Source organism: Phyllostomus discolor, chromosome 1 (genome assembly GCF_004126475.2).
Source record: "Phyllostomus discolor isolate MPI-MPIP mPhyDis1 chromosome 1, mPhyDis1.pri.v3, whole genome shotgun sequence".
Lineage (NCBI taxonomy): Eukaryota > Metazoa > Chordata > Mammalia > Chiroptera > Phyllostomidae > Phyllostomus > Phyllostomus discolor.
Window position 1 is genome coordinate 67,984,709 of NC_040903.2, and position 12,887 is coordinate 67,997,595.

The window sequence follows — 12,887 nt, forward strand, 5'->3', positions numbered from 1 at the left end:
CTTTCTTTTTTTTTTTTTTTTTGGAGAAACTATCTGCTTCCTTGACTTTAGTCCTTCTACCCATGTGATGATTACTTCAGCTCCTCCCTCTTCTGAGTTCCCAGTTGCTTACTATACATCTCTCTCTGGTCCTCTGAGGGTGTCTCCACCACTACACATGCACATGCAATTATATCGCATCTTCATCCCATGTCATCTGCTTTTCCTCTGCCTTAGTGAGTGGCATTCTCAAAACCATCCAGCTGGTTATCAGAGCCAGACACCCAGAGTCATCCAGGCCTTTTCCCCTCGTCCCTCACTTCCAATTATTCACAAAGTAATGTTGACTCTGCATCTGAAATACTTCACGTAGTGTTTCCCCTCTTTCTTTCTACTCTCACTGCCTTAATTAAACTTTCATTTTCTACAGGACTATTGTTAACAAGCTTCCACCTGCTCTGTCTGCCTCCTGTGTGCCACCCCTTCCCCCAAGCTATCCAGTACCATTGCCATAGTGGTATTCCTAAAGCCTAAATGGAATGATCTTTGTCACGTGTTTAGTAATTTCTTCTAGCTCCCCATTGTTGGTATAATAAAGTACAACCTCCCTCAGTAGGGAGGTTAATGGGCCTCCCTCATGATGGGCCAGCAAGACCCATCATGATCTGGAGATGACTCCTTGTCCAAAATTTCTCTCCAATCTCATCCTTGGGCTATTCTTCGCCTGCATCCTGCACTCCATCAGTACTGACCTGCAGTAGTTCTGTGGTAGCGTGTGTTTGTTCTCGCTTCCCTCCCTGCCGTAGCACCACTTCCCTTTGCCTTAAATGCTGACCTTTCTCTTCCTGTTGAATGAAGCTTTCTTTTAAAAAAAAATTTCCTTTATTTTTTTCTGTTTTCAATTTCACTGATTTCTTTTTTTTGTTTATTTTATTATAGTTGTCCCAATCATTTTCCCCACTTTGCCCTCCTCCATCCAGCCCACCCCCTGCTCCCACAGTCAGTCCCCACACCATTGTCCACATCCATGGATCATTCATACATGTTCTTTGATTAATCCCTTCCCTTCTTCCCTCTATTCACCTTCCTCTGGCAGCCGTCGATCCATTCCCTGTTTCCATGTCTCTGGTTTTGTTTTGCTCATTAGCTTATTTTTTTTTCATTAGATTCTTCTTATAAGTTAGATCATATGATATTTGTCTTTCACCAACTGGCTTATTTCACTTAGCATAATATTCTCCAGTTCGATCCATCTGTTGTAAAAGGTAGGAGTTCTTTCTTTCTGCTGTGTAGTATTCCATTGTGTAAATGTACCTTGCTGACTACCCTTTCCCCTCCCCCATCACAAGAGCTAATTAGTTCTTCCTTTTTGCTCTCAGAGTATTTTTATTCTTGTTTTCAGTGTTTTGAAATTCTTTGTCTGCTTTTTAGGCTTTCCCCACCTCCAGGTTGAGAGACTCTTACCATTTAAGCATTCCCAGTGCCTACCCAGGCCTTGGCATGGACAGACATTTAATAAACAGTATGAAAAGTTGGTCATGAAACTGAAGCTTAAAGGAGGAAGCAATATGCTTAATGGAGTCATGCCCTGTTCTATCAACTGTTTTTTAAATGGAACGCTGGAGAAGGATTAGATTAACTTTGTGTGACCTTAGATGGCAGAGTTAGTGTCTGTAGAGACTTCTGGATCTTCCACAAAGAACACGGTGAGAACTGAAACACAGTCCTGCCTCCTGTTGGAGTCCTGCAGTTACAACGATTTGTGTTAGAGTCCTGGCTTAGTCACTAATTTGGTCCATTCTGGGTCTTATTTTTTTTGTTCTTTTGACAGGAAAATGGAGATCATAGTAACTCATCTGGTTGTTTTGAGGACTAATGAAACGATTCTTTAGGGGGCCTAGACTATTGCCTGACATCATGTAGTCTACATGTTCACTGAATTCCAACTAGCCTTCTGTTTCTGTATGCTTTTAGTAAAACCTAATCCCATGTTAAATATAAGTAATGTGTGTGTATAAACTGACACCATTAAAAAGAGATTTAGTTACCTTTTTTTCCCCTCAAAGATTTATCCATTGTACTGATGATTCCCCAGATCCTTGTATGGAATATGAGGTAAGAGACTTTTAAAAAATTTTCTTTATCTCAATGAAGTTGATAAACCTAGATGAAGAAGTGTTGAGAATTGCTATTAAGTGAAATGAAAATTTTTTGGATTAATTTCTCTGGGAACTTAGGATCATTGAATTTTTAAATTTATTAAATATACAAATAAAAATATGTATTGTCCATATAGAATATATAGAGAAAAATATACATATATACTATGTAGTACACAGTATGTATATATACAGTTCTCTCTCAGTGTCTGAGGGATGGTTCCAGGACTCCTGGGGGTACAAAAACCCAGTCTGAGAAGCCCAGAAAAATGATACTCTTAACGTAATTAAAATGAAAAAAGTTGGAAGCTGAATCCTATATATCGTGTGCTCCTGTCTGTGTGTATTTAAAAAGATATGTATATACACTATCTGTTCATGTATTCATAGAATACTTCTGGAAAGATATGTGAGAAATTGACAGCACTGCTTGCCTCTGAGAAGGACACAGGGATTAGATAGGAAAGATTTACTTTTTATCCTGTATTTTTTTTTTTTGTGGTCAACCACAAATGTATGTAGTACCTGTCCAAAACATTATTTCAATAAAGATTATACAAATTTTCCACAGATTTAATATTATTATACAACAATTGCTTGTTTCTTCTTTGCTTAAATAAAATTAACTATGGCCATCAAAATAAATATATGCCAGTATCAGCTTTTAATAGATAATAACAGTTTAATATTTTACGTGGAGTATTTTATATAATAATTAGGTTCTTTTAAAATTTTGACACATGCAAAGCTTGACCAAGAATATACAGTGATGAAAATTGAAATCAGTGCATTTTAAATTTCTAAGGTATATTTTAGCCATACAGTTTAAGAAAAGCAAGTTATTATCAAAAACATAAAGTACAAGAAAATATGAACGTACTACCCAGATAAGTCCTCAGTATTAGTCTTCGGGTATTTAACTCCCTATTCACGAGGGTGTGTGTGTGTGCACACCTTCGTAAAGCTGTTTGCATACTGTTTTTTTTCCACTTACAGCATAGTGTGAGCACTTCCTCAGTTCATCAAATATTATTTTATGTCATACTTTTAGTGGCTATTGTATATGTTTACTGTTTTATTTGACAAACATCTTAAGCACCTTTCATGTATTACATAACTGTGCTGGAACACAGAGACGAATTAGTTTCTTGCTCTTAGGGAAATTATTGTTTAGTAGGGATGAGATACATCAGATTATCATGATATATATATGTGCTTGCTGTAGAATGTCACGCCCAGGAAGCTATGGAAAGCACGGGATGTGGGCAGGGACGATCCTGAGCCCACAGGGGGATTTAGAATGGCACCTGGAGTAATTCAAGCTCCATCTCACAGGTTTGAAGGGCAGAGTGGTATGCCAGGACTGGAGAGGCTGGAGACACTAGCCATTTATTACAGCTAACACTTCAAAAGACCAATTTAAAAGCACACTCAGAAGCATACATTTGCCAACTGTCCTATTTGTAAAATTGCAGGCAATTTAATAATATGTGAATAGTATACTAAGTGATTAATTTCAATAAGAAGAACCATTTATGACTTGGACCACCAATAGAATTGATTTATTTAAAAATTTTAAATGGCAATATCATTAAGGGTTATAGTGATTCTTTGTAATAAACTATAATAATTTTATCAGTACATGTTACAGAATGGTGCGTAAGGTAGTTAATTTGAAATTATTGTATTTTTTATATACTTTAAGGAGTACAGAACTGAATTGCAGGACAACATATGGCACAGCAGTGACAAGATTTGTCTTTGTCATCCTTGGGGACCTGTCTTACGTTAGACCTCTCAAAACGATAAATAAATGACAAAGATACATTTTGTCATAATTTAACACATTTTCTCCTGTTTATTAGACTAATAAATCACAACTGTATTCCTTTTTCTCACATTGTTTTATAATGTCTCCTTTTTTAAAAAAAATGTAATAGCGAGTGTTAACACACAATCTGGGCATCAAATTGTCTATTATAGTAAGTAACCATCCCCTTGTTATATAGATGTGTTACTTTTTCTACAGCTTGTTCTTCGAAAATGGTGTGAATTAATTCCTGGGGCTGAGTTCCGATGTTTTGTCAAGGAAAACAAGCTTATTGGTGAGTTCTTTTACTGTTGAAAGTTATTGTTAAAAGAAGACAAACTTTTAATGGAAGGAAATTTCTAGTAATTAGAACAGGGGTAATAATCAGTTTCTATCTCAGACTTTTCCTCTGAGCAGGTGGTACTGACTCTCTGGAATGCTAGATTGACAAGGACCATGGGATCATATTCAGTTTTCCTGGAACATGGTATTGTCAGTTCATCATGCCTGTCTGGATTCTGGAGATGAAAGTGAGGGTCTTCATCCTTCCCAGTTCAGGATATGTCTGATATTACCTGTTTTCTCTTTGGGACCTTCCTAAAACTAGCTGTATATTGCTTATTTTAAGCATCATAAAAAGCCAGATTTTTAAACCTTTATTTTCTATTATTGGAACACTGTTTATTATTTTAGCCAGAGAAATATGTGCGCAAATAAGTGCATTACTTTAAAGTCATCCATTTTCATTTTTCTTGGGTTATTTTGTTCGCTATGGTTGATTCAAGTTAAATATTGAAGATAATTTGCCTTTTTTTTGTCTCTGTACATTTTCCATGAACTAAAATTTATCTTCAACCAAGAAAAGTGTGATTTGAACAGAATCAAATCAGCACTACTTATTTATTGAGTGCGATGTTGATATTTATTAGCATACCTAAAAGAAGCTTGGGGTGTTTGAATTTATTGTGTGGTTAGATATTCCTCAAAAAGCTGCACTTTAAGTACAGTTGAAGAGGGGAACATACTTGTATGTGATTAAGAAATTGGGTGGAAGCCTTTCTTTCAGAACAGAGAACTTTCTCCTAGGCCTAGAGCAAATTGAGAGAGTTCCTACAATAGTCTCTTTAGTTGTTTATTTAGGGTAACATTCCACTCTGAAGAAAGGAATGTTTACTTTTCCATGGTTTGAAACATCAGGCTTAGGAAGGCAAGGTAGCATGTATAAACAAGAAAACTAGACTGCTTCTGGTGAGGAGTATTTTATATTGTCCCAAAGAGAGTGCAAAAGAATGCCAACTGATGTAGAGTTCATTGGAAAAATCAAAGGAAATCAATGACTATGTATGCAGGTTTAAAATTGGCTTTCATTTTTTTTTACATAGTAGGCATTTCTTAATGATTTTGAATTCTTTCCATTATATGAAATCAAAATAACTATTATTTCTAAAGTAACAATACATAGCTACATGGAAATTTAGGACTCACCTTTTTCTATGAACCTTTACAACTAATATTCCTGTATTAGATACTGAATAATGTATAATTCAATCAATGTTCCTTTGATTGGTCTTCTGATCTACCTTAGTGGTTCTCAAGAAGAGTTTTAAATCACACTTTGATGTTTTTGAACAGAGTATTATGTAATAATGGAATATTATGTAATAATGGAATATAAAATATTTTCTTGTCAGCTATTTCTCAGAGGGACTACACACAATACTATGATCATATTTCTAAACAAAAGGAAGAGATTTGCAGATGCATACAAGACTTCTTCAAGAAACACATACAGTATAAATTCTTAGATGAAGACTGTGAGTATTTTTTATTGACTCAGTGAAATGAAATGAAATGAAATACATAATGTTAATGAACCTTATTTCACAGCAGCACATATTTTAAAACAGGATTTGAGACACTATTTTAAGCACTTACTATATTATTATTTGGTATTATGGATGGTTTGCATACTAATTTTACCTTGTTTAATTAGAGTCCCTTTTTAATACTGAAGCAGTTTTTTTCTCAGTATTTTAGTGTACATTTTGAAGGGTCTGTATATATAGAGGACAAAGTGCTTCTGTAATCAGGACTAAAGTAGCTAGATGACTGATCTACCTTTCTAGATTTTTTTATTTGAATGATCAGATAGCAACAGTTATATAGTATAAACATTTGTGAGTTGTTTTTATGAATTGAAAGTATATTGTATATGAGAAAGAGTTTGTACACATCTTAAAATTATATCTGCTATGATTTACCTTTTTGCTACTTGCCAAACTTGGTTCTGTGGCAGATTTGATTTTTAAAAAAGATTAGTCATGCCATAAGCATTGCTAGCTAGATTTCATGCTTTCCTACTACAGATTTTACTCATTTTATTCCCCATTCCGAGTGATTGGTGCTGCCTTTACTAGTACATGGAACCTTTTTATAATGGTGAACTAGTTGAGATGATTTCAATGTTTGGTTTGAGTTTTTAAATATAAGGGATTATGGCTGAGGGTAGAGAAAGGGAAAGCAGAATTATATAAATAAAACATTGCAGCATTCCTTGTTACGTTTGAAGTTTTGAGATTTAGATGTCTGAAGCCCTCCAGGTCAGTTATATTCTGTTGGAGTAACTAATCATAAAATGCATTTTAATTTTCGAAAGGAAGTTTGGACATGAAGATAGTAGTTTGTTATTAACTTGGAGTTTTTTTCTGTTTTACAGTTGTATTTGATATATATAGAGACAGCAGGGTAAGTAAAAACTGTGTTTGATTATGTCTTAAAATCAGGGCTGACCTTAGAAGTGGACTACATAGTCATCATGTATGTAAAGGGTCCACTTTTCAACAAATATTTCCCCTTAACTAAGGTGTTTGAAATTCACGGTGGTTAAGCATTTCTCCTTAAAATATACTTAACATGAGGAGATATATCTTTACTAATTATGTACTACAAATTTAATTTAAAAACATTTATTAGAGTTGACATACAATATGATAATAGTTTTAGGTGTATAACAAAGTGATTAGACATAGTACCCATCTGACACCAGAGATGGTTAACCACAATATTATTGACTATATTCCCTATGGTGTACTTTACATTCCCGTGACCATTTTTAAATCTGACAGTTTGCACATCTTAATCCCTTTCATCTTTGCACTCATACCCCCAACATACCACTGTCTGGCAACCATCAATTTGTTCTCTGTATCTATGAATTTGTTTTTGTTCTGTCTTTTCACTTATTCTATGTAAGTGAAATCATATGGTATTTGTCTTTCTCTGTCTGACTTACTTCATTTAACATAATACCCTTCAGGTCTATCCATGTTGTTGCAAATAGTAAGATGTCTTTCTTTTTCATGGCCAAGTAATACTGCACTGTATATATGTACCACCTCTTCTTTATCCAGCTATCTATTGATGGACACTTAGGTTGCTTTCATATCTTGGCTATTATGTATAATGCTGTAATAAACATAGGGATGCATATGTCCTTTCAAATTAGTGTTCTGGGTTTCTTTACCTGGAAGTAGAATTGCTGGGTCATAAGACAGTTCCATTTTTTAAGTTTTCGAAGACCTTCCATACTATTTTCCATAGAGGTTGCACCAATTTCCAATTCTGTCAACAGTGCGCCAGGGTTCTCTTTTCTCCACATCCTCGCCAACACTTGTTGTTTGTTGATTTATTGATGGTAGCCATTCTGACAGGTGTAAGGTGATATCTCTTTGAGGTTTTAATTTGTATTTTAGGCATTATTAATTTAACAGATAGCTAAATAGCCACCCTATATCATACTTTACACTTTTTTCATGAGTCTGGGCCTGCTTAAAATTAATTCAGTTTGCACACTTAAATGTAGCCAGGAATTTGTCATTTGATATTTAGATAATTGGATAAACTATAAGATCCTTACCATGGTTTGAGTCACTTTTATCTTTAGACTTAAGATGAGTATTAGAGTAGTTTATATTTATTTTTTAAATTTTAAAAATGATGGGAACTTCTATAATGAAAAACAAAACAAAAAGCCTGACTTAATCCTACAACAGAGATTTCACCATCAAGACATGCACCCTTTTCCAAAGAAATTTTGGTCACTGAATGTCTCGTGATTAGTGCTTACTCACTTGGATATTAGGAAGAAAACAGGTGTATTTTCTAAATATGTGGCCCATATGTTACCAAATGTTACCCACATATCTCTCATTCCATCAGCCTCATTGGAGCGATGCTTGTGATAGCTTTAAATCATTCTCTGGATAAAAGGATTTGGCCCATATGGCCATGTCTCCAAATAACTGTTAACTGTTTACTTGCCATTGTTAAGCCAAAAGATATCACTTGCTATTTTCACCTTTCTGCCTTCAGAGGTGATGTACCTATTAAGGATCAGAAAGAAGAGTTATAAATTGAGATTTGGTCAACAAAAGTGATGTTTCCTGGCAGAATTTTAACTTCATTGGAAACAAACCTTAGAGAAAGGAGGGGAAGCCGGCATGATGGAATGGATAGAAACCTGAGCTGGTAGACAGAAGCCCAGGGCTCTCGTCCCCGCTCCACTTTGAACGGATAGATACTGGCCACATGCAAGCATTCAGGTGGCCAGTGTCTGTCGAGAGCCTGTGATGTGTCAGAAGCCATGGTTCTTAAAAGAACATTCCAACAAGATGATCTCCTGACCTCAGGGAGCTTAACCTTCGAGACTTGAAACCCACACAGCTGGTGTGGTAGCAGACTGGGTCAAATCAGTTAGTGAGTAAACCTAGCCCTTTGCCCTGAATGTGCAGCTCAGGGTAGCTTTATTCTCATTTAACTCAGGGTCTGGCTTAGTTCATATCCCTGTGAGGTATTTATTATTTGTTCCCGTTTTACAGATATTAAAACTGAAGCAATTATATGTTAATGCAGTTATGTTAATGGCATTTGAAAATTTGGGATTTGCCAGTCTCTCAGTATTTCCCTGGCATATGTCCAGGTCTGCAAATGTCTTACTTAGTTGAAGTTGGAGATGTGCATAAGTAATTAATACTCTGATCTCACACAACTGAAAGTTGCCATGTTTTTAAAGTGAGAAACATGCCAGTATAAACACCTTGACAGTTTCTGAGAAGAGATTTAAACCATGATGAAAAACTCATTTGCATTTAGTCAGTGGCACTTGTATCACTGTTTGTAAGGCACTTTCTTAAATAGATAATTTTATGACTCTCCTTGTAGAAAACTAACTCTTATGTGGTCTCTTATATAAAATACAACTAAAGTGTGTGGGCTTGACAATATTTTGATGTGCGTACTTTCTTATTGCTGCTGGCAAGTTGACTCAGTGCTGATACCCTTAGTGCTGGTAGATTCTAATGTTGATAGATTCTACTTTTATGTATGTAAAGCGATGGCCCACCCATTCAGTAGTAGGTCTGGGATGAGGCCTGGACTGTGTATTGTAAGGTGCTCCTTAAGTGATGCTGATGCACCACTAGAATTGAGAGTAACTACCTTAGATACTTGAAAAATTGTTCTGGTCCCCTTATGTTACTGTTCTGTTACTATGTCAGATCTTGAGTCTTTAATATTGTTGAGATTAGCTTTTCAACTTGGTCACTTTTTAAAATAACTGTTCTGTGTGTGATTTAAAAGAAAATATAATTTCTAATGTGTCAGGTATTCTGCAGTTGTTTGTTCTATTAAGCTTAATAATGTTAAAGTCTTCTATATCTTAGGAATGAAATGATGTCTGAAGATACCTTCAAAATAATACAGATTTGGGGGGATGGGTGGGATGTAGATGAAACGAGATAGGCCATGGGGACCAGCGGGGTCCCTGTGGGAGCCGAGTGTTAGAGACACGGGTCCTTCATACTGCTTTGTCTACTTTTGTATCTGTTTAACCTTTTGTATATATAATTTTTAAAAAACAACTTTAAAACCATGAAAAAATCTATATCTTTCTAATTTTTTGTTTACTTAACCTACCGATTATGGAATAGGGTTATGTCAGCATCTCTGCTCTCTAGTTCTGTCAGTTTTTGTGTTACAGGCTGTGGGGTCCCGTTCTTCCCCAGATGCGAGTTCGCTGTGACTTTGCTTTCACAGTGAACTTGCATCACCAGGCAGTGGCTCTCTCCCCCTAATAATGTGTTTGTGCTTTTGGCATTAAAGTATGTTGTGCTGTGATATTGATTGTGTTATTACAAATTTCTTTTTGTCTTAGAATTTATCTTTTTCAGTCCTTTTCTTTTTAACTGTTAGGTGTTAGGTGTGTGCATGTGTCTTACAAGTATTAGCGTATTGCTGGTTTTGTGTTTTTAATCATTGGCAATTTGTGGTTTTAACTGGTAAGTGTTGTTTGCATTTATTATATCTGATATTTGAATGTTTTCCACCATCTTATCTTGGGTTTTCAATTTGCTTTGCTTTTCTATGCCTTTTTTTCTTCTTCTAATTTGTATTACTGTTTTTTATTTATTCTTCCTCCTTCCCCCACCCTAGTAATTTTGAAGTTTTGTTTTTTATTTCTGTTAATTGGGGTAGCTACCATTAAATCTTAGTATGGATGTTTAATAAGCTCTGAAATTAATTTCACTTCCTGTCATCCTCATGATATAAGGACTTTTTTGTACACTAATTCCCAGCATCCACTTCTCTTTATAATCCTTAACCGAGGATTGTTTTTTTAAATTGATTTTAGATAGTGAGATGGAGAGAGACACTGTTGTGAGAGAAAGACGTTGATTGGTTGCCTCCTGTATATGCCCTGACTGTGGTTCAAATCCACAACTGAGATGTTTGCCCTGACCAGGAATTGAACCCACAACCTTTTGGTATATGGGATGACACTCCAACCAACTGAGCCATCTAGCCAGGACCCCAACATCCACTTCTGTCTTACATATGATGTCTGATATTTAGTTCTACTTTGTGTTTATACCCTTAAATTAGTCATGATTGTTGCTGTTTAGTTTCTTTGCTCACCACTGCTTCTTGCCTCTCACTGCTTTCTGGATCTAGTTCTTCCTAATAGTATATTCTTTCATAGTAAATTCCCTCAGCCCTTTGCTGGAAAAGTTTTTGTTTACCTTCATGCATGATGGCAGCTTTAGCTGGGTATAGAATTTTCAGTTGCCAGTTCCGTTGCTTCCGCACTTTGAAGACCCTGTTCCATTGTTACTTGGTTTCTTTTCTTTTGCGGGGGAAGGGGAGTAATGCTTTCTAGGTATAATAATTCATTTCCTTTGTCAGTTGTGGAGAATTCTTAGCTATCTTTTCAAGAGTTTCCTGTTTTCTGTCTTTTGGCCTTTGAAACTCGATTTGCAGGTAGGTTTGTTAGAGCTCACTTTATTCTCATGTCTCTTGACTTGTCATTTTCTATCTCTTCCTCTCTCACTACTGTGTTGTGTAATTTCCTCAGATATAGTTCCAGTTTACTGGTTCTCTTTCAGCTAAGCCTGATCTGATATGTTTAATGTATCACTAAGTTTTAAACTGTGTCTGCTATATTTTTCATTTCTGTAGGTTCTATTTGGTTACTTTTCAAATCTGCCTATTTTTATAATAGTGTCCTGTGTTTTAGAGTTTTGATTTCTTTTATATTTTCAATCATTTAAACCTACTGACTTTTTTGCTTACATTTTTGAGATATAATTTACAAAGAGTTGAAATTACCCTTTTAGTGTATAGTTCTGTGAGTCTGAAAAACACGTGTAGTTATGTAGCCACTGTTACAGTGATGACACAGAACTAATTCACTCCTCACATTTTCTCACGACCTTCCCTGCATCCTAGCCCCAGTTAAGCACTGCTCTGTAAACCTGCTGAATTGCTTTTAAGTTTTTAATTCGTAATACCTTCATACTGCTTAAAAATCAAATTATTGTGAAAATATACATAGAAATCCCTACCATTTGCTCTCCTGCAAATTCACTTGTATTAGTTTCTTACATAACCTTCCAGTATTTCTTGATGCAAAAACAAGCAATATACTTATTTTGTCCATTTTTCTTACATAGAATTAGCATATGACTCTATGTCTGCACCTTGCTTTTTAAAATATTTTTAAAAAACAATGTATCTTGGAGATCCTTTCGATTTCTTACAATGGCACAGTGTTTGCTCTGTGGATACATTGTATAGTTCATTTAGCTGCTACGAGTGAACACAAGTTTCTAGTCTTTTGCAAATTGTGCTGTGGTGAACATCCCATATACACATTGTTACATACATGTGCAAGTACATCTACAGGATAAATTCCTAAAAGTGGTATTGCTAGCTCAGAAAGCTAAATGCATTTGAATTTTGTTATGTATTGTAGCTTACCCTCTGTGACAGTTGTACCACATAATCCTAACTGGAAATGTACCTGGGTATTTCCACAAAGCTTGCCAACAGAGTATATGGGTAAGCTTTCTAGGGCTTTTGTTGTTTTGGTAGATGAAAAGTGATATTTCAGTGTAATTTCAATTTCTATTTTATGAATGAGAATGCATTTTGTCTTTTCATATATAAAGGTAATTTCTGTGAATCTTCATGTCTTTTCCATTTTCTTCTATCATTTTATTTTCCTTCAAAATATAGGAAAATAGAGATTAGGCTTTGGGATTATCCCACTTTATTAGTCTTTTACCATGAAGATCAAATATATTATTTCTTTCATGACTGCAGAATTTAAGTCATAATTTTAAAAAATACCGCTCTATTTTTTTCTAGTTCTTTTATGACTTATTGCTTATACATTTAAATCTTTGATCTGTTTGGCCTTTGTCCTGGTATGTATTATGGATTCAACTTTTGTCTTTTTCATTATTTTTATCCAGTTGTCCTAACACCAATATCTTTTATTTTATGTTGTCCTTCAGTTTGATGATAATTTTCCTCAGTTCTTGGTACTTTAATCCCTGGTTGTTCAATTTGCATATTTTCATTCATGTTGATTATTTCCTTTT

At 35.1% G+C, this 12,887-nt stretch overlaps 1 protein-coding gene across 1 annotated transcript in view; it reads left to right on the plus strand.

Moving 5' to 3' along the window:
• CDC123 (cell division cycle 123) overlaps positions 1 to 12,887 on the plus strand; it is a 51,646-nt gene that overhangs the window by 29,999 nt on the left and 8,760 nt on the right. The window contains exons 7-10 of the mRNA XM_028507354.2: positions 2,046 to 2,094; positions 4,168 to 4,243; positions 5,640 to 5,762; positions 6,665 to 6,693. Coding sequence (XP_028363155.1) covers positions 2,046 to 2,094; positions 4,168 to 4,243; positions 5,640 to 5,762; positions 6,665 to 6,693 — 277 coding nt within the window. The remainder of the gene's footprint in view (positions 1 to 2,045; positions 2,095 to 4,167; positions 4,244 to 5,639; positions 5,763 to 6,664; positions 6,694 to 12,887) is intronic.